Here is a 25854-nt window from a genome sequence, read left to right on the forward strand (position 1 = left end):
AAAATTTTGGTCGCACGTGATATTAAGATTTAACTTAATTTTTTTACGTTTAGCACCCCCATCGAGGCCGCTCAATTTCTTACTGCGAGAAATTACATCAAGATCCGTAACATTGCAATGGGCGGCACCAGAGAGCGACGGCGGAAGTGTTATTACAAGTAATATATTTCATCTAATGAACTATATAATATTACTTTGTTTCTTGACTGTTATACTAGGATAAAAAAATATGGTTATTTATTTTTTAGATTATATAATTGAGTACAAAACAGTTAAAGGAAAATCTTGGACGAAAGCAATCACCGTTGGAGGTACTGTTTATGAGCACTGTATTGAAAATATTAAAGAGAAAGAAGAATTTATATTTAGAATTTCTGCAGAGAATGCCGTTGGTATTAGTTTACCAACGGAGTCAAAGTCTGTAAAACTGGAGAAACATGCAAGTGAGTATTTTATAATATAAATGGTGTAATAAATAAATAAATGGTAGACAGTGAGTAATATTTCTACCGAAAATACGTACAAATAAATAGACGCCAATATTTAATTTCGAAATAACAATATTTAACAGAACATAAATTATACATATATATCAATCTTCGTTTATTTTGGCATCATCTAAGTACCAAATATTTTTTTAAACTATAAAGTGTCACTTATTCGGCTTGTTTTATACGGCTATATTTGAATTTAATATTATTTAATTGAAATTAAATATTTAGAAAGTGTCGATACCTAATTTCTTTAAATTAAATCAATCTTTTTATACTTCTCAGCTGTACCATCACCACCTACGGCGCCACTAGAAATTCGTATGGTTGGCAACAACATCGTAATGACTTCATGGGGCACACCTGAGTGGGACGGTGGAGCTCCACTTTTGGGTTACAATATTGCCATTCGAGATGTCACTAAAACAATGTGGATGGAAGTGGGAAAAGTTGATGCGCAGACGCTTAAATTCAACATACGAGATTTAAGTGAAAACCACACTTACATGATAAGAATATTCGCTCGCAATGAAATAGGACTCAGTGAACCTTTAGAATCTGATGAACCCTTCAAGGTTATACCTAGTGAAGGTAAATATTATATATATTTAGTTTTTTACCCACATGTTTGCAATTGTTAAGTAAATTACGTAAGACCGTCATAGGTATCGCCTCAATGGCGAAGTAAATTCATTCTCGCAAACACTATAATTATTAGCAATATAAGTCGTCGGTGGATTTAAGTTTGTAAGTAAAATCCGATATTTTCAGATTCTCATGCGGATGAAGAGCCCGGTGAGCAAACCGAAGCAACAGAGCCGACATCATTCAGCACTCAGACTACTACATCTTGGCTGCGCGAGCACAACATGGACGCGGACATACGTTCGTATGCGCGGGGCTCGTTATTGCGTCGCGACGAATATTTCTTCAGAATATGGCACTACGCTAAACAACTGTTCAAGTGAGGTAGCACGACCTCCGCATGTAATCTACCTGTGATATTTCTCGACATGTTCATAGTTGGCGGATAGTAATTTATAGAGATACGTTAGATCGTGAATACATTCTCGAACATTATCATTTTTTAATTTTCTAATAACGATTTTGTATCAGTACTATTGTATTTATATTTAATAAGTTATTAAGTATTTATAATTATTTATATAATTAAAAGTTAAATCAATCTATTCTAGGGGCTCAAGTCTTATTCAACTAAGGGAGACGTATTAAATATAGGTGCAAAATATTTATTTAATGTTGAATAAGGCTTGAATCCTAATTACAAGATTATAAAATTGAAGAATCATAATTAAAATATAGCAATATTTAAAACTATGGTTATAATTATTTTATAGTCCTTACCTTAAGTGATAAAGGGTTGCCATTTGCTACTACTACTATTACAGTTGCTCTGTGTGTGACAAGCGCATCTTCGCACCATATTAAATGCGAAGTATAGATTATAAATATAGATTATGTAAAACCCGCTCTTAGTGCCATGTGGTCTGTTCGCAACAGCAACCTCCACGTGGATGGCAATATGCCCACAACCAGGCACTTTATGCATAGGGCCAGCAGACGCTACTTCAAACGGCCTGTAAACCGTCGGAATACGTTACGAAAAATCGATTTAATTTCCATTGGACCGCGTTAACTGGAGACGGCCGCGTTCTGTTCCATACGATCCTCTTATCCTAAGCAATTCAGAAGGCGATATCACTTTGGCTAAGTATTCGCCGTAATAAGTTCTAAGACTGCTACACAACACAGGACCGCAGTTCTGTCCTCGTCGCTGAGGACCTCGCCTTACTCCCTGCCTCTCGATCCACCTCATAGTTCCGGCCCGCGTGCCGAAATATACGATAACGGATAGATAGATCATTTCATCCCATAATAGTCGACGTCTCCATCCTCTCCCCGTGGCCGCCCTCAACCGAGGTTCGTTAGTGAGTTACCATCAGCATAGTCACTTAATTTCAAAAGTTTGAGCGATCACCGGATAGTCCAGTGTGTTTGTATAAGTGGACCTTTATCAAGCTAATAAACGTATGCCATGTTAAATAATAAAAAAATGTACCGATAGGACACCGTTCCTTATACCTAATTAGTTATATAAAAGTTCCTAACAAGCTAATCAAAACTTTGAGCAAAAAAGGACACCAAAACAACTACAATCTGAAAAAGAACTTAATATTATGGTTATTAATAAGAAACAATTTTATCGCAAGCAGTGTTATCTTGTTTCCAATTCATTCATTTTACGTTTAGACGCATACTTATTATTATACTGGAATTAGAGCCTTATTGAAATTACTACTTAAGCTAAGTAAATATGTACATGTATGTATATAAATTAGGCACCACCTTCATTATAATAAAAATAATTCCCCACGTTCATAAGAGGTTCGATTATCATCTAACAAAGTCTGGAATTTGTGCCCGATATGGCGATAGGTTCCCTCATTATGATATTATGTAACGGAACATAGTTGATGAATAATTGGTAGCCTTGTTGCATCTCTACCTACCCCTGCGATGATAAAAGCGTTATTTGTAACATTTCATCACTATGGACAAAGCAGTTCATAAATTCCCATACTAAATACATACATTCACCAACAAAATCCAGGAACATAGTTATAATAATATGTTTAGTGATTTAAATGACTGCTGTTGGAGGTGTTGCTCACGACTTCATCTGCGTGATAATCCTTTCTCGTTACATAAGTTTCTAAATTACTATAAAAAACCATAGCGCCATCTACTTGCCTACGCAACGCCAGCAAAATCGACTTAAATTATTAAATATAAAAATCTAATATTTCCTACAAGAGCAAACTAACAGTATAAAAATTACTCTATAGGTTAATCGTTCTACTCTGCAATAAGTAATTCACCTCGCGGTCTCTTTCTTTGGCTGATTTTTTTCATACATACAGATAGAAAGAATACCTACAAGGTGTGTATATCCCAACTAGGTATATTATTGTATCTTATTGGGGCCTGGATTTGTATTCCTATCTGTAGCTATCTTGTGATTTGTCGTAGAAGAGATACAACATTATATTAATGATTATGTAAGTAAGATAAGATAATAAAGACGCATATTATGTTTACTACATGTTGGCTAGTATAATAAAGCTTCCGTTTATTTTTATGAGCAGAAAAGGTAATGCAGCCGTGAATATGAACAAAATGAATCGACTTGTTGGGTTAAGAGTTTCATCATCATCAACATCAGTCCTGTATTATATACTATCCCACTGCTGGACACGAGCCTCCTCTACTACTGAGAAGGATTAGGCCTTAGTCCACCACGCTAGCCTAGTGCGTATTGGTAGACTTCACACACCCTCAAAATTAAACCACCCTCTAAATATATTACTTTATTTTGCTTGACTAGATGATATGTTAAGCAGTATGCACTCATAATATTTCTGCACGTCTATGACACAGTAATTTAGATTTATTAGTGTATAGGCACGACTTCGCAAAATTCCGCTTCCCTATTCCTAAAACTCGACAACGTTCCTACAATACCGGTGTGTATGTTCATTAGCGACTGTAATGCCTTACCATTAGGTAACCCAACCGCTCAATCGCTTATTGTCTAATAAAATAAAATAATTTTAACAAAAAATTAAACCGCCTTCAAAAACCACTCAAAACCAAAAAATAATTTCATATAACAAGTATATATTGGATTGTGAAATTATTTTTTGGTTTAATTTTTGTTAAAAATATTTTTATTTTTTTGCTTTTTTGTGTTAGTAAAAAATAGACCGTCTCAATGGCATAGTTGTGTTTCGCTCACGATACGACTATCGCGCTGAGGAGTTACACCTTTGCCTACCCCTGAAAAGGGGAAAAGGTGTGATGCTATATATATGTATGTAAGAAGTAGATTCAAGCAAACCTAACGCAAAAACACAACTGATATTATTTGGCTCACAGTACAACTATCGCGCTGTGGTGTAACACCTCTGCCTACCCCTGAAAAAGGTAAAAGGTGTGATGCTACATATATGTATGTATGTAAAAAGTGGAGTCAACTAAACCCAACGCAAAAACACAACTAATGTGTTTCGCACGCAATACGACTATCGCGATGAAATTATACGCCTCTGCCTACCCCTGACACGGGGAAAACGTGTGATGCTATATATATGTATGTAAGAAGTAGATTCAAGCAAACCTAACGCAAAAACACAACTGAAATATTTCGATCATACTATAACTATTGCGCTGTGGTGTTACATCTCTGCCTACCCCTAAAAAGGGGAAAAGGTGTGATGCTATATACATATATGTATGTATGTAAGAAGTAGAGTCAATTAAACCCAACCCAAAAACACAACTGATATGTTTCACACACAGTACGACTATCGCGATGAAATGTTACGCCTCTGCCCACCCCTGACACGGGGAAAGGATGTTATTCTATATGTATAAGTATGTGAGAAGTACAGTCAACCAAACTCAATGCAAAAACATAACTAAATACGTCACAGGAAAGCTAAATTCGCGATTTCGTTTTCTTGGACGACATAATTATTCTAGTTTTTTTAATTTTAAAACCAAACTACCGAAGTGATCTTGAAAAAAAATTTATGGGACCAATCTGGAGAGAAATTCTTTCGAATAAAAAAAGAATTTTCCAAATCGGTTCATAAATGAGCGAGTTCTGAGGTAACAAACATACAAAAAAAAAAAAATCACGTCGAATTGGTAACCTCCTCCTTTTTTTGAAGTCGGTTAAAAATAAAACAATTAAGATCAGTCGGGGGAAGTGCGCCATAAAATTTTCATAGCTGGATTCAATGCAAAATAATTTCTTTATGTGCTGACTTAAGAATGTAATTTTATTAATTTAAGAATATTTGGTATTTTGTGATAACAACCCATAGCCATTCAAGGAAATCGGACCATAAATTAATAATATTTTGCTTAAAGTAAAAAAAAATGGTAGTAGGCGCACTTACCACTGGAAATGGGGTAAGTGCGCCTGTGTAAAAAAAACGCCAATATGAAACATTATAAAGAAAACACTCACTTTAGTCCATAGAGAAATAAGTTTTACTCGCATTGCTCTTGGATAATTTTTAATCACTCAATATTATAACAAACTATGGCTGTCAAATCAAATTCGGGGTAAGTGCGCCATATATATGTAAATCAGGGCTTGAAAACATTTTAGATTTTTTTTATATATAATTTTTGCTATGTTAGAGTTTTGTGTGCGGATATGTTGGAATAAAAAAATGGTAGCCCTAATATAAAATCCATTTTATTTCTAAAAACTAAAAAAAACATACAAAAATGTAGGAATTAACAATTTTGAATGCGTTATAACTCAATTACTTAGAATTTGGCATGACATTTGATATGTTTTAGCTGCATTATATCCAGATAACGTGCCTGATCGAACAGTTGCAACCTATTCACGTAAAGTTGCTCTAGACCAAGGTATTTCAGTTTTTCTTTTGTAAAAACGAATTAACTAATACGCCCTTTTATTTAAGTCGGCTTAAAACAAAATACCTTGAGTACAAAAAATTTAATTGCTGTTAAGTATAACATTTTAATAATAATAATTCATATTAGTAAAACTTATTCTCAAAAAAGGTTGGTTATATATGGATCAGGGGCAAGTGCGCCATACGACTATTAACTGAGGCGCACTTGCCCTACTCGACAATTTTAGGTACATTTTTTCGCATTGCTAAATAATCCTTTATTTTAGTATATATAAATAAAATTCAGGCAGGAAGTTAAAATAAAAGGTTTAAACTATGTATTCACCTTACTGGTTTACAGAAATATGTTAAATATCTTGAAATATTTGATGTTATCTTTCACGGGGTCATCTCGGTTTACAGGTCTAAATGACACTTAAAATAAAATGGCGAATAAATCGTATTAAAATGAACATAGCCATTTATGTTTTTAGTGGAACTGTATTTCAGTTAGTAGCATAGATGTAAGATTGCGGTAATTGTATAACATCAATAGTTCTCGATTTTTTTAGGGTAGGTGCACTTACCCCGTCGGCGCACTTGCCCCACCTCACCTTACATTACAATGACTCTAAGTACAATTTTTACGACGATAAGTAGGTATTCTATGACTATAAGTAACAAGATACCGAACTAATAAGTAGTATTCTCTTTTATAATGTTTGGGTAGGAAATACACATACTGTTGCCTAAAACTTCCAAGGATATAAGTTGAAGTTTATCTGGGATTGTAAAAAAGTGGACGTTTTAATTGATTAAAAACATGAACCAATAAATGTGATCGTATGTATAGCATAGTATTTATTTGAATATCAAAGATATATTTACTATAAATAATACAATGAGTAATACCTATTTGAAATGTTTAATATTCATTCACAATTTATTAAATGGTAAATTGTTCTGTTACATTGTAGCTAATTTATTCTTACAAATATAATGAAACATTGAAAACGATTTATCATGTTTACTATTTGGCACTATTACATAAATTATAACCGGCAAACAAATATCGTTTATTACAATAAAAATGATAAGTCTAAACGAAATCTCAGGTGATGCTCTTATTGACGATTTCGGCGGCCTGGAATAGAAATAAATCATTATAATATAAGTAGTCAATATATTTTATGAGAGGGATTTTGCTAGCTCACCACCCGCTTCGTCCGCAGTAAGCTGTCTGAAGTTAGACACGGATAAAAAAAATAACAGTTATTATTTATCAACCTTAAGGTATGAAACAATGTTTAATTTGCATTAAAATAGAAATTTAACGAAATTAAAAACCACAAAGTACAATTATGCATTGTTTTTTATTTGGTTCAACGTATGGCAACTTAAGAGATTGCCTTATATAATTGTAGGTACATTTACTATTTTATGTAAGTTTTCGCATTTTTTTTTTTAATATATGTTTACATAAATGCATATCAGGCGTGTTAATACGTACCTTTGTCCTTAGTGGATTTGACTTGTTTGTTCTTGTTACATTTTTTTGTGATGCGCCTACTCTGATCACATGACGGATCGCTGTTGGCCTTCAACAAATCAGTCCTGGACATTTCGCCATTGGGGCTGCATTCGCTCCATGAAGACTTCTCGTAGCGACAAGCTGATATACAATAAACATCATTTATTTAAAATTAATAGGTATAATAATGTACATCAATATCTACTTATACACGCCAAATTATAAAATTATGTTACTGGAATAATAATTTTAATATCAAAATTATAGTAATTAAAGTACTCAAAAACAATATATTCTTTAATCTTATTGAATCCGAAAACAGGCTCAAATCTCAATAAGAATATTATACTAAGAAGTTATAGAGATTCACACACACCACCGAAATTAAATGAGGCACACTGCACTGTATGTCTATGGTATTCATTATTATGTGTTATGTTGTGTGCTAGTTTATATTCTTCTTAATATAATATGACAACCAGAGCGTTTTCCAATGTATGACAACTGATCAACTTTAAATTATTCATCTAAGTAGTTAAATAATTAAAAATATGGAAATAATGTATCTACTCGCCGGTTTCCCTAATTGTTTTTTTTATATTATGTTAAGCAGCTATTACAGACTAAATAATTAATAATAATAGGTACCTACAGTGAATAAATACAGTCAAAATATCATTTAAGTACTTCAATGAAAGGAATTAATTTGAATGGACTTTTAATGTTTTTTATATTATAGACGCATTGAATGTTTATATTACGTTTGTACATACCTTTCTTACACTTCTTCTGAATTGTTTTCACGGGCTCGCAACTTGCTGGGTTGCCTTTCTTCAGCGTCAGTTTGCGAGAGCGGATATTGGTCTTAGAATCACATTCGCTCCACGCGCCACGCATGTAACGACACGTCTCTACAAAAAAAAAAACAAACGTAGTACATACAGCGTCCAATTTAAATACCATATTGCAAATATTAAGATAATGAAAAAAATAAATAAGCGATGTGCTCTGCTTTGTTAAATATTCATAATAAACATAATAATACATTTACTATAATAAACTAGTGTATTACTTAAAAAGTTATAAATATTAAACTGTAACCCACGCGCTAAAACGAAGTAATACAAAATTAACTGCAACGGCACATTCCGAATGTGTTATAGACATCGGCAGATGTGTCTCGAAACCATGCACTTGTTTATTTTGAGCTTTCACAAGCAGCTTAGAGTAAAAAAATCCTCCTTCCGTGTCGTCACATCTTTTGGTTCGAAAACGCACACGTTCCTTAGATTTAACGTTAATATTTATTTAAATATTCTTGAAAATGTTATTGTGTGTATTAAATAAAAGTTTAATTTAAGTTTGTAAATTTGACGTAAGTAAATAATGTAAATATAAACTAAAATTGAATGAATGTTGAATACAATACTCCACTATTTTTCATCACGCCATTTTTTTCATATTTAGATGTTAATTGCTTGTCTTTGTTGCATAAAACATAGAACCGCCGTAGCGCGATACACGACGCTGAACGTTTAAATGTTTTCATCGGTTGCTTAAAATACTAACCTCTATTTTTAGCCCCCCTTTCACTGCGGATAAGGACCTCGTGCTCCCTTTCTTCCCAAACTTCCCCCTCCGCCGATGCAAATGCCAAAGATATGAGGATTACACCTGCCAGCATCCACCAACAATGTTTGATCTAAAATCAAAATAATGTTTAATGAACAAGTTTTACAAAACATAACATTCGCATCAGCTTTATGGCAACATCGCGCATTGCTAAAATATTATTTCGCGTTGATGCTTAGCAATAAAATGTAACAGTCGCCGGGAAAAATTTCAAACAAACATTCTCGTAGATTTTAACTATAAGAAAATACTTTTAAAACATTGGATAAAAAAGCTACTGAAACCAAAAATAATTAATAAATGTTAGGTATATATGTTAAAACAATAAACTATTTATTGAACATATTACTTTTGTTGTCTAAAGTATTAACTTAAAACTGTGCTCTACGAACTTTAACAAATTTTATAAATAATTAATTGTATCGTTCGTATTGTATATCTGTAATATTTATAAACATAAGCGACTTTATGCCTAGGTACTTCCTAGTACCAAAGTCACATTATTGTTGGTAGATGTTTTAACTATTTTTATTTTACCTTGTGTATCATGTTAATAAAAAGCCAACCTATAATTTCGCGTCAATGTTTAATAGCAGAATTTCATGCCTGTACATTGCGGAAAGTAAAAAATTAATGCATGATTTATTGTATATTTACTGATTAAACAAAATATTCTATTTTCATTTTAATGCGCCTTTAATTCCAACTTTTTGACCGGTAAAAATAATTTATTAAAGCGGAAATTCCGGCGAATTTCCGTCTTAACATCTATCTAAAGTGACTTAGTAAGAGGAAATCTAAAATGTCCAAAAGATTCCGCGCCCATCTATGCAGTTACATATAAATAAATAAGGGGTTACCGTAACATAAAAGTCACACTCAATAAATAATGCATAATGCTATAATAAATGGTTTGGACAGATAACCGCTCAGTCAATGACTTCAATTATTCCTCGGTGACACGATGGCGCCTCTGCTAAAATTAACTCGACTCCGCAGGTCAGTTGACCCGACATTCGTGATAACCAACTTGTACTTTATTTGAAATATGTTATGCCTACTCGGATGATACCGTAACTATCACAATAAATATTTATAAGTTAACGTTACGTTATATCATACTTTATTCTGAAAGGTACAGCTTACGTTTTGACGATTATATATTTCCTTTATTTACTTTTTCATACTGCGAGCTTACTCTACAGAATCATTTTTGTTACCTTTCTATTTATTTTATATGTAAATATTAATAAAACGATTTTTCGGTAATTCTCTTTAATGTTGAAATGTTATAAAGAAAATCTTATTTCAGGAGATGAAAACTTTAACAGCTTATTCGTGTAAGTTTTAGCAACAGCATTGAATAACTTAATATAAAGATATAAATAATCGTATATTTTTTTTTAGAAATAAGACCTACCAATGTTTTTAGTCCGGCATTATAATTTTTTTGTCTTTAACCGGGATTGAGCCAAATATATTAAGGAAACTGTTTCAAATAAACGTGCAACTAACGCTCACTTCAATATTCATTAAATAGGTCACAGCACAATATCATTATTATCTACATGAACAATTAAAATCATATAGCACTTATCGATTTTCTGTACAAACAAGATCAAAATGTAAAATACATTTGCTTCCATTTCGCTCAACGTGTATCATTAAACATTCAGTATGACATCATTAGGAAATGCTCGCCATAACGTAAAAGCAATGAAAATGACTTTAAGAAACACAATGAATTGTTTAAATATAAATATTGGACTCACCTCCATTGTTTAATGATGTCTTCGTGATTGAAGTGCAAAATGTTTTGAACAAAGACGTGATAATGGTGCGACGAGCGGGCAGCGAGTGCCTCGGCGCCACCGCTGCGCGCCGACCGGGGCCAGGGTACACGACGCTCGCCTATTGATCTGCCTCTTGCACCCGGGAGCGCCTCTACACTCGCTCCTGTACGCATATTCATACCCCCCCCCCCCCCCCGCAATCTACCCGATCTCTTTATCTGCGGCTCGGAAGGATTTATTGTTTTTTATTTTTTACTTAATAATAAGCCTATAAATACATGTTCTCGTTGCAGCTTCACTGGTAAATCCTAAAAATAGTAAATAATAACACAAAGTTAGATCATTATCATCAACTACATATAATCATTGAAATTTTAAATGTAGGGCTACATTGCATCTCTAGAGTTGAACAAGTCAACTATTAACTATTGTTCAAAAAGAATAAAAAGCTTCGGATAGGTACTGTTTCTAGTGTATTAATACGATTATTGGCCTAATGTTCTAACGTGAAGCACTAACAAGAAGTTGACAAGAAAATACGAGCGTTGTCAGAATTTATGCTCTCATTCTTTACTATTGAAAATATGCAGACCATCAAAAAGACAGATGTCATGTTCACAAACGGCAGCCGACACGAGCACACTGTTTAAAAGGCTCTACCCTACATAAGCTCAAATGTTATGTTCCACTAATTATTGTTGGTAATACGCCATAACTTTGTACCTCTGTCTCAAGTCTCTACTATATTATATACTGATACAAATTAGACGTTGTATTTTTTTCATGATACTAATGTGGTCACCTTTCGTTTGTATTACCTTAGTGAGATTGTATTTTTGTGGACTTTGGAGATGGTTTACGCTGCCCTAAACTCCATAACGAAAACTATAAAATATTGAGAGAATTTCGCGCGAAGACTAATCAGACATCAGCATGTTATTCTAAACATTTTTCATTAAATAATTCGCCCTCTACAGTTGTCAAGAGAGCATTTTATGTAAACTTCCATCTTTTTAACAGCTCCACCTGTTGGCACCAACATTATTCTATAATTCTAACTAGAACTAACTAAATTCCAAAACTGTTCATTGCAGCCGTCAGGTGCTTTCACAAATACAAAAATATTATCGTACAAAAATAACACTCAAATTGTTAACTATTCCCGTCTTTCCCTGTTGATGTTTCAAAATTATTCTTTGATACAAACCTTGAGAATTAAGAAAACAATAAAAAAGAAATCGATCAATGTTTAATAGAAAATTGTCTATTAAGGCAACTTTAGAACATATCATTAAAATTATTGTTGAAGTCAATCATCGGTATCAAATAGAAGCCCCTTCCTGAGACGTCGGCAGGAAGTTTATATCAATCTTGTTATTCAAAGAGATTGACAGGGGTCGCTCGAATAGTATTTTACATGATATCATTAATGTCGGTGATCAAAATATACACGACAGTTAATTGCGTTCAGCCCTATGTTATTGATAAACTAACGATGACTTTTGCATTAATCATTGGCTTGTAGATACAATTTGCATTCGTAACATGCATTAGTACCCTTGAGTGTTGATTAAGTTATTCTATTATAATGATTTTTTAATTGATTAATTGTTTTAGACATGTTACCCTTTTTATACTTAACATTTAATTTCTATAAACACTACAAATGGCAAAGTATGTGCGTGTCTGGCGGATAGACCGTAATTAAAAGCCTAAACAACCTACAAAGCTGTGCTGTGCAATAATCTACTGTCCATTATGTAAAAGTGTCAAGTAAAGTCATATACAATAAAGATCTGTCGTGAAGTATATGCAACAGTTCGTTACAGTTATAAATATCAGTTGCTGTTTCTAAAACTATTTGTAGCATTATCTGCAGCAAGCGTTCGTGATTGATTTTAAAATTTACGAACCGTTACGTTAAACGCAATATAATTTAAATCAATGTTTTTAATTCCATTTTAGTAGCAAAATATGAGAACAAACATACGGCACGTTGTGTTTTTAACAGGTGAGCATCGTAATAATTCACAATTTAGGACAGTAAATTATCATACATATAAACTCTACAATATAATACTTATATTAATATAATATTTAAATTATTTTCCTTATGTTAGTTTTAGGAATTTGCTATTTACTATGCAACGCGAGACTACCCTTTAAACCTAGGGATGGATCTCTACCATTCCTTGTAAGTATTTAAAGATTTTTAATTTTCAACTTAAATATAATATATTATGTCTTTTTATATAGAATACTGAGAATTAACAGCTTTCCATTCATACTCTAATTTAAATTAGGGGTAAAATTAAGGAACTGTAAACCGGAACACAACAAAGCATCACTGTTACTTAGCGGAAGAAATATATTATATAAATATTGTTGTAGTATCTACACAGGCAGTTCCTCGCATACAACAGACTTGGCACGTTACTACATGCCAGGTCTATTGCATGTAAGTGTTGTAGTAAGCCATTAACACGTATTAAAATTTTGTCGAACAGGTATATTTTCCTTCCCGGTATCGCGGTTTGTGCGTGGGAACCTTAGTGTCACGAACAGCCGTGATTACGGCTGCCGTGTGCGTTACCAATCCTACGATACCTATTCGTGACACGAGACCGATAAATGTGATCACTGCGGCAACCTACCGCCATCCCCGAAGAGGCATAAGAGTGCAAGTCGTTAAAATTATTATACCAAATCGTAAGCTTACAACTCTAACAATATTATTACCTTTGTCAGTTCTGAAACGCTATAAATAAACCTTCATATCTTCAACATTTGTTATTATGTATAATGCCTGCTAGCTATTGTGTCAACACACTTTACGGTTGGCTCAGACTAAATACTAAAACAGTCACTGAACGAAAAAAGCGGTCACAACGCTTGTGGCTAACTCAAAAAGACCACAACACAAAATTTGCGACGTGGCTCTCGAGATTTTCGACCGCAACGCGTCGTATTTAGATATAAAAAAAGACATAACGCGTCCCGAACTTAAAATATTCAATTTTGCATTGGACATTAGACACTATTATAAAAATGTATTAAACTTTTACTGATCTGAATTTATTTAAGGTAGGTTAGAAATGTAAACACGGATGAATAAATTACATATAAATAATAAACATATTTTTAAAGTTCTACGTATTCAGCGGCGATAGCCTAGTTGGGTGTGGAACGGACTGCCAAGACGAATGTCCGCAGGTTCAAATCCGAAGGGCACACACCTCTGACTTTTCTAAAATCATGTGTGTATTCTTTGTGAATTTATCGTTCGCTTTAACGGTGAAGGAAATCATCGTGAAGAAACCTGCACATCTGAGAAGTTCTCTATAGGAATTTCGAAGGTGTGTGAAGTCTACAAATCCGCACTAGGCCAGCGTGGTGGACTAAGGCCTTATCCCTCTCAGCAGTAGAGGAGGCCCGTGCTCAGCAGTGGGCAAGTATATAATACCGGGCTGATATTATTATTTTTATTACGTATTCATATTCATTGACTACAGCACCATGGCCGATGGTTTTTGTAGTGATTGCGCAAAACATTAGTAACTATTATAATTAAACAGTAAATGGTGAATAACAACGAATGAAGACGTTAGTAAGTTAGTGTTGGCGCATTTCTTGACGTACAAGGTTAATAGCGCGGCAGCGTCGAGATGTCGCGCTGCTATTGATAGCAATACTGATGCTAGATAGTAGCATGCACAATTTGTTGTACACTCTTCATGTCGGCGTCGTTCTTGTATTATCAAACTTTTAAACTGCGATACATAGAGCTTTTAGTGGTTATAATCACAACGCGTTATCTCCCTTTTCTTACTCAATCTACGATTTGGTTCCTGGAAACTAACATTAAACGCATGTATTACACGTAATATAAATTGCATCTTTCACTTCTAGTTCATAACGTTTCAACTCCAAATAAAGGCTATCTCATGCAAAAATCACCAGCAATACTTTTGTTAAAACGAAAAGTACCCGATGTACTCGCCGAGATACCCCTTCGTGCACTCGACATAGATTACAAAGGAGAGGAAGTGTTGTCTCTGCAAGAGGAATGTTTGATACCCGGCTGGCACTTCTTTTACAAAGGGGTAAGTTTACCGTATTCACACACACTATGTGACATGCGAAACACTGGCAAAGCAGGTCAGAAGATGTACATATAGATAACATGCCGGCATTTGTAGTTTTTTTACCTTAAAAACTCGTAAACACACATTTAAAGATATCGGCCGTACTGTATATTATTTGTTTTGTTTTATTTACTTCATTAACGTCAAGTTTAGGAAGTTAATTGCTGCTTGATTATCTTAAACGCATATTTAAATCATGTTTACGATGTATCAATCTTAATATCAATAATGACACTAGGTGTCTGAAGTTATTGAAAAATTCGATACACTCCTCAAACTTATATATGTCCACGCTCTAACAGAGTTCGTGTGAAAAAAACTTTCTATTCCAGATCTCTCCCAAGTCATATCATTGTCAGTTTCTTCTCTTCTTTTATATTCTAGCGTAGATTCTATGCAAAATAATGAATCTACTATCGTTATAATATACACACCTATAGTTCGATCAATGTATTATTTTTATCTTCCTACTGTCTCCGTTATGCAACCCGTGTCACTCGATACCTCCGATAGAGTTTACTTAACTATATCCTGTTATGTTTTAAAGTTCTCTTTCTGATTGTATAAAATTTTCTGAATAAGACCAAAACTAAACGTTCATTATAGTATACTTAAGTACCTACGTACAATAATTTCATAAAATAAAAAAAATCTATGATTTATAGTAGACAGTAGTCAATATTTTATATTTCCTTTTTTTAGTTTGTAATCCATAACTTGAATCTATAACTCAGGAATGTATTTGTAAAAATTTAAAACAAAAAAGAAACAAAAGAAAACTGTACGGCAACCGTACAAAGAGCACATGTTCGAAGTTCCAACATTTGTGACGCATGTGTTTGACTTGGTTTGTTCCTGTTTTGGACATAAATAAAAGATTTTTGGACAGATGAACTGAATCATTTTCAAAATAGTTGAATATTTTAATATTTTACTTATTATGAATAAACAAATCAAATTAAGTTAAACGACTGTTACTGTATAACAGTGGCGAAGCGTCCATACAAGCCGATTCCCACCGGCTTCCCTTTTAGGTTTTCGGTGATACTAAACAATATATTTAATAGGTAAATTTAAATTTGAAACATATCAGACAATGAACAATAATTATAATAGCTTAAATTATTCATTAATGATAACTTAATAATGACATCTATCGGCCATTAGCCCGATGTTTATTAAATTTAATCGATATCGATTACTTATCTATATCTATACTATTATATAAAGCTGAAGAGTTTGTTTGTTTGTTTGTTTGTTTGTTTGTTTGAACGCGCTAATCTCAGGAACTACCGGTCCAATCCGAAAAATTATTTTTGCATTAGATAGCCCTTTGTTCGTGGAGTGCTATAGGCTATATATCATCACGCTATACCCCATAGGAGCGGAGCAGTAATAGCTAATCTCAGGAACTACCGGTCCAAACTGAAAAATTCTTTTTGCGTTGGAATGTAAGTACTTAGTTCGTGGAATGCTATAGGCTATATATCATCACGCTATAGCAAATAGGAGCGGAGCAGTAATGGCTAATCTCAGGAACTACCGATTCGAACTGAAAAATTCTTTTTGTGTTGAATAGTCCTTTGTTTGTGGAGTGCTCAAAGTTATATATCATCACGCTATGACCAATAGGAGCGGAGCAGTAATGGCTAATCTCAGGAACTTACGGTTTCAACTGAAAAAATCTTTTTGTGTTGGATAGCCCTTTGTTCCTGGAGTGCTATAGACTATATATCATCACGTTATGACCAATAGGAGCGGAGCAGTAATGAAACATGTTGCAAAAACGGGGAAAATTATTAGTTTTGAGAGCTTCCGTTGCCTGCGCTGCGTAAACGGTTAAAGTTATGCAACAATGATGTATGACGGGATTGTTCTACTTAAAAAGTTCTAAAAAATATATTATAAAACAAAGTCCCCCGCTGCATCTGTCTGCCTGAACGTGTTAAACTCAAAAACTACCCAACGTATTAAGATGAAATTTGGTATGGAGACAGTTTGAGACCGGAAGAACATAGGCTCCCGGGAAACTACTACTTTTATAACGGAAAACTTTAGCCTGAAAAACTTTATAATGCGGGCGGAGCCGCGGGCAAAAGCTAGTTCTAAATAAAATTAGATGGCGCACCTTGTATTTTTTTTTCTCTTTTTCTGGCAAGGCGCGGTCACCTTGTATTTAGTTCCCCAGAAATTCCGTTACCAAAGTGAAATTGTGACGCCACAGGCGCAAGGTAACCAGCTGTCAAGCGGCTTAATGTCGTAGCATGTTTTTTAATACAGATGGCAGCACTTTCTATGACTTTCTATGCCAGTATTTGTCGAAATCGCGCGGAAGATATGGGCAAAGGTAACCCGCGCTAGTTCGGCTTCACGTTAACCGACTTTGTATAGTTGTCGCTTTTACGTCCTTCAAACGTCATAATTTATTATGCTACCAAGTTGCGGTGTTTGTAAATTGTCATATTCATTTTATTTTTGATAGTTCTGTGATATTTAGTTACCAGCGCTTTATTTAGAAACTACAAATAAAATTGTATTATAATGGAAATAACTAACTACTTTGTGATCAGATAATGTCTACCTTTACGTAAGTATATTATTAGTATGTGATTTCACATATTAGTATTTAGATGGTTAAATATTTGAAGTAGATCTGAAAGTTTTTGATTTCAGACACAAAATGTTTGTTAGAAGAAAATAAATATTATATTTTACTGAATCACCACGATACAAGCAAAAGTTAACGAATAACCTTTCTTGATTATAATTTAAATTGATAATTATATATGTTTATCATGTAGGTAGACTTAAACAGTTGGTCTGTTTGGCGATCGTGATACCTATTTCTATTACATTTACAGTTTTATTTTGAAAATAAACAGATACTTTTAGGTAGGTAGTGTGGTTATTATTTTAATACTTACTTTTCTTGCTGTTATAATAAATTAATAGGTAAGTACTTATATTTGTGATTAATGGAAGGAGAATTATCTACGTTTATTGTTCGATTTTATGGATGTTTCAATTATTTACGCATAATAGGTAATTTAGTAGGCATGTCAATGTTTGTCGATTTAGATTCAAGACTAATTCGTTGTCTTCGTTTTTGTTTCCCAATAAATTGCCCCGATATCTTAACTGAAGCCAATTTTTTTTACACCGGGTTACCTTTTGAAAAATTTCACCCTTCGCCACTGCTGTATAACATTAGTTCGGTCCTACGATAATTAGCAAAGTATAACGCTTTTGGTTTTGAACTTATATCTGGAATACGCATGCTATAAGTAACAGGTTGTAACAGCTCAAAAGTACCAAAATCTGAAATTTCGACCTATACCTACTCAGCGCACAATATGAAAATTTTGCCATCGTCTAACTACATACTTACATACTGATAAAACACTGGGGCCTATAAACATGAAGATTTATAAACAGCGATGATTCAACATTTTCCTATGAAAACAATCATAAATACATGTAAACAGTAACTTTATGCGCGTATGTAAGTGTTATACGTTTCAGTTAATTTTATGAAAATTGCTGTTGAATATCCATATTATACCTATTTGTACTATTCGGTAGGATAGCAGGTAATATAGTATCAAATATCCATTTGAAACTCGCTGACTGTTTTAAATTTAAATTTGACTAATTTTAACATAAGTTATAAAAATCAGGTCGAAACAAAGGGCACAAAGCAGTAACATTCCAAACAAAGAATTGCGTGGTTGTAATATATAAGAAAACACTTGCATGCATTGAAATGAGAATTTCACAAACGAACAATAGCTTTAAACTAATTCCCTATATATTATAACTTTTTTTCTATATTACAGGACAAAATATATCCAGTACACAAATTCCTTCTACAAAGAAATGTACGAGTTCAGTTCTTGAACATAGTAAAGAAAAAAATGTGGTGCGAAGCTCTGACTATGAAATTTCAGAAGGCATTGACTAATCTAGGATTCATTGGATACTTCGATACCACAGCATGCGTATGTATACGAGATGTAAGTAAGATAAATGTACCATATTACGGTATATTGAGATTAAAACTGTTTTATTCGAAACACTGTTATAATAAGATGTATACAGAACATTATTTTACTTCGTAGGCTTTAATTTATAGAAATAGTAATTTTATGGCACCTCGAGTTTGTCTCTAATTCCGTGCGAAAACTTGGCTCCTGACATAATTCCGGAATACGTTGTTCGTAATTCCGTGCTATCTATGTATTTTCTGTCTAAAAGCAAAAACAAAATTAAGTGTCTTTAAGTTTATATTTAATTAGACTAAAATAATTATAATTAATGAAATAAAAATACAAATTTTGTCACAATTCTATACATTTTTAAACCTACTTTCAATCAAAAATGAACAGATAATGAATTCAAAATTAAAAAAGAAAAATACAGGTAAGTGCCTAAATTTAAATTATTCAACAAACAAAGAGAAATTGTTCTTCGTTTCATTGCTCTTCTTTTCTCTTTCTAATATATCTTTGGTTACTGGAAAACCCGTTTGTGCCATCATTATAACCTATTCAACTATAAGAGTTTCCTCTGTGAGGGTCAGTGCAGTTGGAGTTCTCGTACGATGTTGCTTTTGTATTTTTTATGCACCTTGTCGTATAGCGTTAGTCTAGGAATTTTATTTATTTTGGAAGCTTTATATGCAGATATAGTTTCGTCATTAATTTCTTTTAGTCTTTTGACGAGCGTATATTGAGATGGAGTAACGTTTTTTCTATAAAATAACCTAGCATAACAATTTTATAATATGAGTAGGATTCTACACTTACTAATATTATAAAGAGGAAAGATCCGAAATTAAATCAAACCAAACACTTGTTTGTAATAAAAAGAAAAGTGAAACTAGTCAACTGATTTTAATTATTATTTTATCATAATTAAAATCAGTCAAGAAGTCAATCAAGAAAACCACATTACCCATAAGTAGCTATTGCCTATATTTTTTTATTTGAATCACCGCAATAATACTTCTGTACGATTCCCGTAATAATAAAAAAAAGAAAAAATACGTCTCGTATCGCTTGTTTAATTCTCAATAAATACAGCTCTGTAAATGATACGCAAAAATGAACCGAAAATACCCCCCCCCCTTCATTATTATTATTTGTAAAATAAAAAATACAGAAACTACTAAACTACTTTGCTTTCTTCCAAATTATACTCCGGGTATACAAGAATAACGAATATGAGTGAAAAACTCTTGCACTTTATTACGGGAATCAGAAAACGGATTGAATTACATTTTTTTAAGAAAATTTCTAAATAATATCGAAAGTCATATGACAGTTAGATGCATAACATCGATACATACATACATACATAACATCACGCATTTTATCCCCGAAGGGGTATGCAGAGGCGCAACTAGGGCACCCCCTTTTCGCCAAGTATGTTCCGTCCCATGATGTGATAGGGGGCGAGCCTATCACCATATCGGGCACAAATTCCAAACTCCGGGCTGATACTGAGCAGAAAAACCCAAATATCACTTTGCCCGACCCGGGATTTGAACCCAGGACCTCAGAGCGCTATTGTACCGGACATGCAATACAACTACGCCACCGAGGCAGTCAACATCGATACAAATATGTATTTTTTATGATTTTATAAAATAACATTAATTTAATAGTGATGACACACTCCTTGAATTCGTTAATTTGACATAAAGAGTAATCATTTCAGACCCGATAATAAGACGTAAAATAAAAAAAACATACACCGTTATTACCCCACAATAATCTGCCTTCATTATTAAATTTATTAACATTTCGGACCGATTTGCCAGTATTGCGACATACGTACGCAATATAGTTCACCGCCTTAATTCTGTGCAAATTATGAGTAGTCATAAAATTTCACTAAAAATATGCTTTATAACAAATCGAATTAGCTATTAAACATTCATTTTGATAACTACTAATCAGTCATTTCGCAAATTTATATTAAATTAACTTACGGGTATCATATTAAATCCTTATGAAAATTACATTGTCCCTTAGGCTCACCAACAACAGAGCCGTACGGAACTAATGTAGTTGCGACTAACGCATTTGAAGGCTCGACACGGTGTTTAGAATTATAATTTAAATTTGGAAATCGTGTTATTTTGATTGTATTTAAACTATAGTTCATGTGGGTATAAAAAAAATCATGATTTTACTGTCCGTTTTCTTATTTTGCGACAAAAATTAAAATGACCCGGCATAATGTACTATACCGGCATAGTGTACGTTTACCTTAATACGTATTTGTCATTATTTTTATCTATTTAGGTTTAGTAAATCCCCGATGAATTAGTATCGACATATGCTATAGACAGAGGGAAGATAGAACTTCATACTAAGTATATTAAAATTATAATGATTTTTTTTTTCGTTCGTTAAACACAATCATCTGTGAAAATACAGCTTCAAATCTAAAAGTGTGTTTTTCACTACTTGAAGTTATCCTTGAATTTTAGTCCTTGAGTGCTTTGGACTTCTTTTCCCCTAAAAATAGATACGCTGCGGGCAAAAGCCAGCCCTTATTTCTTTATCCATTTCGATATACTTACTGACTTCCTTAAATACTCTCGTTTGTTTTTAAACACACATTCGTCATCTCCTTGTATTATTGCCTATAATACCTACCATACAAAATAAAAAATAGGTCAGTCTTTATCACTTAGTTTATATTCCTTATGTTTTATAGTAGATACCTTCTTACATTAGGCCGACCGACCACCGGCGACTATCGCTTTCGCGTCCTATTTATATTATGCATTTGAAGATTCGGATATCATACGCATACGCATAATCAGGCTCTATTTCTAAAAATACTAAGTAAGTAACCAAATTGTACAACAATACCTGCTTTCTAACAAGTGTTATACGTTTACCGGGATTTAAGGGACAACAACAATTGCTCGCGTGTTTTAAATAAAATCTTATACAGAACCGTTGCTATTGACTCCAAAATAACGCCTGCATGAAGAGTAAATAAAATTCTGACTTCTGCGTAAATGTTTTAAACTTTGAACTGATAGTCGCCAGTGCGTAGCCACATTTAGCACATGAATGTCCGATACGCTAATTAGAAAACATCTTTATTTATAAAACTTTTATCTTACAGCCGGATAGAACAGCTCAGCCGTGTCACGTAAGTTATCTGTTGAGGGCTATCGCACCACGTCACGCAAGTTTAGGTAAACTACTGCTGCGTAGTATTTTTTACGGGAATCTGGCTACACCGTATCTAATAGTAAATACAGTAAACACAATAATATGTTTAATCAATGATAGATATTGCGTCAATCGACGGTCGCCCGAATCATGCTAGCCTAGCCTGCCTACCTTGCCAAGCGCTGAGCACGAATTACCGAAACAGAATACTATGACGAGTTTTCCAAAATCATAGACATGAAATAATACACAACAAATCTGCTCTCGGAGTGGCGAAAGGTTGGTATGACGCGATTCCTAGAGGCTTTCCTTTGTGTAGAATCTAATTATAATTATAACGATTTGTAGACCGCATTTACAGATATTAGAACCTATATGCTGTGTCAGGCTCCCTTTCAGAAAATTTTACCTTTCGCCACTGTACGCTTGTGATGATGTTTGAAACCATAATGAAAAGACTATAAGAAACGTAATAAACACCTATTTTTAACTCAGTCGACCTGTTCGTGGAGTTGGTCCACATACTGTCGACTGACGAGAGATGATGAACCTCACCGTTCTACATAATTATGCATACCTGTTCGAAGATACTCAGGTTCTATCCCGAGACACGACACAGAAACGTGATTTAGGCTACACTGTATGTACTGTGGTCGCCGTCCGAGCGGTGACAAATACCCTACTACCAGTTTATTAGGTACGCAGCTAGTAGGTTACGCCATGCGCTAGATTATGCTCCCTTTTTTGTAATTCCTATAAAGTATTAATATAATTTCACATGTCACAATATATCGTAATATTCCATCCCAACGTAAGTCACAACAACTAAGTTTACACGTTTGTATGATTCATAATGAGCGCCTGCTGCTTACCTGTTATGTGTTCAGGGTATGTACGGAGCGCCGCTGATATGCCGCGGTAGGGCAGTCGCAATGCTCATGGCCCCCGACGCGCAGTGGACGAACTGTACTGGCTTCAGCAACATCGTACATCTGTTTTCCAGCGATTACCTTAGGAATTTCATGGCATGTGTTAGCAGGTGAGCGAAATTTAAAAATAATTTTCATAGTTTGTAAAAAACTACACACGTTGATTATAGTCCAATGATGTGCCGTATTGGCGTATTAACGTATCTTTAATTTTGCTTAGCTGCAAGATTATCAAAGTTGCAAATAAAGAAAAATCCCAAATCCAGTTGCTACGCTGCAGAGAAAAGCGGAACCTTCCTCAAATGTTCGAATGCTACTTTATAATAATATAAAATGGCCATCTATGATAAACCCACCTGAACAGTACTCACGGGTATGCTATCGTTCAGTTCAGTTATTAGTAGGTGCGAATAATAATTTTCAATCGCCCACATCAGAAAAAGCTAGTTGTGACTACGGCGTGGAGATATCCGTACCCGTCCATATTTAAACTTGACCAAATCTGGGAATCTAAACTCTAGCTTTTCTAATGCAACCACACACTCAAGTGACCACACTCTCACACATTTCAACCAGATTGTACACTCCTGAACAGGCGACTGACGAAGGGCGGACAAAAGATTCATATGCCGTAGTCCTGCACCTCCGAGAGACCCCCTTCACTAAGTCATAACGCAGGCGACGGGAACGGCCATCTAATCAACAAGCAAAGCCATAACCTTTGACGGCCACACATACTTACATAATCACAATACTCTACAGCGAATCTTCTCTCATTCCGCAATAAAAAAAAAAACAAGAGAAAAAGACTCTAGCATATGCTTGTGATAAATTTAATAAATGTTTCAATTGGCCTTGACTTATTGGCAAGAAGTTAAAGAGTTAAAATTTTACTTTCGTCACATGATTTTCCCGAAATGGAATCGTTAAGTATGTAGACAGTTTCCTCTGTCTACTGTACTTAAACACTAAGTCAAATGGTTGCGAATCACATAGATTTTTATTGCTTTGAATGACGAGACGAGCTTGCCGTTCGCCTAGTAGTAGAAACACCACCCAACGCCTTGGATTACAAAGTATTGTTTGGTTTTCAACTGCGCTTGCCATCCTGAGTCATGAGATGTTAAGTCTTATTATGTCCAGTAGTAACACTAGCCACAATGTCCTTCAAACAGGAAGACAATAGTGACAACACAGTACACACTACTACTTGGCGGCAGACATAGACATTGCGATGGTACCTACCCAGACGGACTCTCACAAATGAGAGAACTACCACCAGTAGATAAAAAGGATTTTATATTGAGAGCCACCCTCTTACGAATAAACTTTGTATTCTTAACTCTGTGGGTTTCGTCTTGCTTAAAGACATTAAACTATATAGTTAGTTATAGACCGAACATCAGGGCCAAATTTTTGCTCCAAAATTGATTACGAATTGGTAATAAGTCGCTGTCTTATTTGAAATGTCCCTATGACAAGATGTCACAGCGTCCTTAAACATAGAAACAAAAATAATATATTAACAGAAAGCATATATATATTAATATTCGCATTAAAACATGGAAAACATAATATGAAAAAAATATGAAGTACTTATTTAAAATTGGTGTTTTGATATTTTACGGTAGATTGAGTAACAATCATCATAAGCGCAAAATTATTGTATGACAATCTTCCCAATGTCCGCGCTATATTATAATCTTACAACTTTTTGGTCTTGCTCTCAAAACTACTAACTAAATCTTATTCTACTGAGCTGAAAGCAAGACCAAAAATTTCTAAGATCTTGCTATTTTGAATGACATTTACCGTCAGAGGAAACCAGAACCTCAAAACTATGACAAGCAACCAGAATATTAAATAATCATGACAGACGTCTGTGTGTCTGTATAGCGTTGTTGGAAGGCCCTCATTATTTTTACTAACTAATTTCAAAATCACTTAATAGCTTGTTTGACGTGGAAACGCAACTGGACTGGACTGCGATGAAGAAATCTATTTACGAGGATCTGAACGAAGAAGATTTCGACTACGTGCCCGAGATGTACGACAGACTGGACAGCGCTTCCACTTCATCCGAGGAATATTAAAAATTGACATTTTTATTCTATAAAAATAATGAACATCACCAATGTGTTATAGAAAATTTCCAATAAAAAATATGACTTATCTAATTTGGTTTGTGCGTTAGGGTAAAATCACTTTGTTGTTCAAAGTGATTTTGACAAACACTTGCAATATTGTACAATAGCAAGATAGAAAAAAATTAATAAGTTTTTAACGATAAATAATAGTAAACGTAATTATGTCCGATCTCAGAGAATAGGCGTATTACGAAAAAAAATAATAAGCCTAAAGATTTTATGCCGCATCATACTGTATAGCTCGAAAACTAATTCAAAACGGTAACCATTCAATAAAAAAAATATGCTAATTCTTGCAAAGTATAAGTCCGGATCTGCAAGGGAACGGCCAAATACACGAACTTACTTATTCCATTTGTTGCACCGTAAACAAAGGCGTCGCAGGAAATGTCAGAAAACTAAAAATATTTAAATCCTTAAGGTTTATAATTGAAACTTAAATACACGCAAGTATTTATTTTTTAGATAAGAATTAACACAAAACCATAGGTATCATAACAACTTACCAATCGACGCTATTTTCGAAAACAG

General features: G+C 33.9%; 3 protein-coding genes across 4 annotated transcripts in view; 2 read left to right on the forward strand and 1 right to left on the reverse strand.

Annotated features, from left to right (window-relative positions):
* LOC115448899 (titin) overlaps positions 1–1829 on the forward strand; it is a 103666-nt gene extending 101837 nt beyond the window's left edge. Inside the window, 4 exon segments of the mRNA XM_037444160.1 lie at positions 54–158; positions 249–443; positions 777–1082; positions 1263–1829. Coding sequence (XP_037300057.1) covers positions 54–158; positions 249–443; positions 777–1082; positions 1263–1459 — 803 coding nt within the window. The 3' untranslated portion in view covers positions 1460–1829.
* Positions 1830–6856: 5027 nt separating this feature from the next.
* Positions 6857–11069, reverse strand: LOC115448908. The gene is made up of 5 exons (XM_030176531.2): positions 10886–11069; positions 9051–9183; positions 8255–8392; positions 7461–7622; positions 6857–7094 (listed from the first exon to the last, which is right to left on the reverse strand). The coding sequence occupies exons 1-5, from the start codon at positions 10889–10891 to the stop codon at positions 7075–7077; spliced, it is 459 nt and encodes a 152-aa protein (XP_030032391.1). The 5' UTR covers positions 10892–11069; the 3' UTR covers positions 6857–7074.
* A 1524-nt stretch (positions 11070–12593) lies between these two features.
* On the forward strand, positions 12594–25409 carry LOC115448907. Of its 2 annotated transcripts, XM_030176529.2 has the most exons (8): positions 12595–12917; positions 13027–13100; positions 13414–13615; positions 14816–15009; positions 18888–19064; positions 22198–22224; positions 23135–23286; positions 25128–25409. In XM_030176529.2, exons 1-8 carry the CDS (start codon positions 12881–12883, stop codon positions 25267–25269), a joined length of 1005 nt encoding a protein of 334 aa, XP_030032389.1. In that variant the 5' UTR covers positions 12595–12880; the 3' UTR covers positions 25270–25409. The 2 variants fall into 2 exon arrangements, with proteins under 2 accessions (XP_030032390.1, XP_030032389.1); XM_030176530.2 differs by lacking the exon at positions 22198–22224 and having other exon boundaries at positions 12594–12917.
* Positions 25410–25854: the final 445 nt, after the last annotated feature.

This window comes from Manduca sexta, chromosome 27 (assembly GCF_014839805.1).
Source record: "Manduca sexta isolate Smith_Timp_Sample1 chromosome 27, JHU_Msex_v1.0, whole genome shotgun sequence".
Classification (NCBI taxonomy): Eukaryota; Metazoa; Arthropoda; class Insecta; order Lepidoptera; family Sphingidae; genus Manduca; species Manduca sexta.

Coding starts and splice junctions, on each gene's coding strand:
- LOC115448908 (XM_030176531.2), bottom strand. Junction 7,623..8,254: donor TCAGAAGAAGTGTAAGAAAG/GTATGTACAAAC, acceptor ATTGTATATCAG/CTTGTCGCTACGAGAAGTCT. Junction 7,095..7,460: donor CAAATCCACTAAGGACAAAG/GTACGTATTAAC, acceptor TTTCTATTCCAG/GCCGCCGAAATCGTCAATAA.
- LOC115448907 (XM_030176529.2), top strand. CDS start 12,881: ATGAGAACAAACATACGGCACGTTGTGTTTTTAACAG. Junction 19,065..22,197: donor CATGCGTATGTATACGAGAT/GTAAGTAAGATA, acceptor TTTATCTTACAG/CCGGATAGAACAGCTCAGCC. Junction 23,287..25,127: donor TTCATGGCATGTGTTAGCAG/GTGAGCGAAATT, acceptor ATCACTTAATAG/CTTGTTTGACGTGGAAACGC.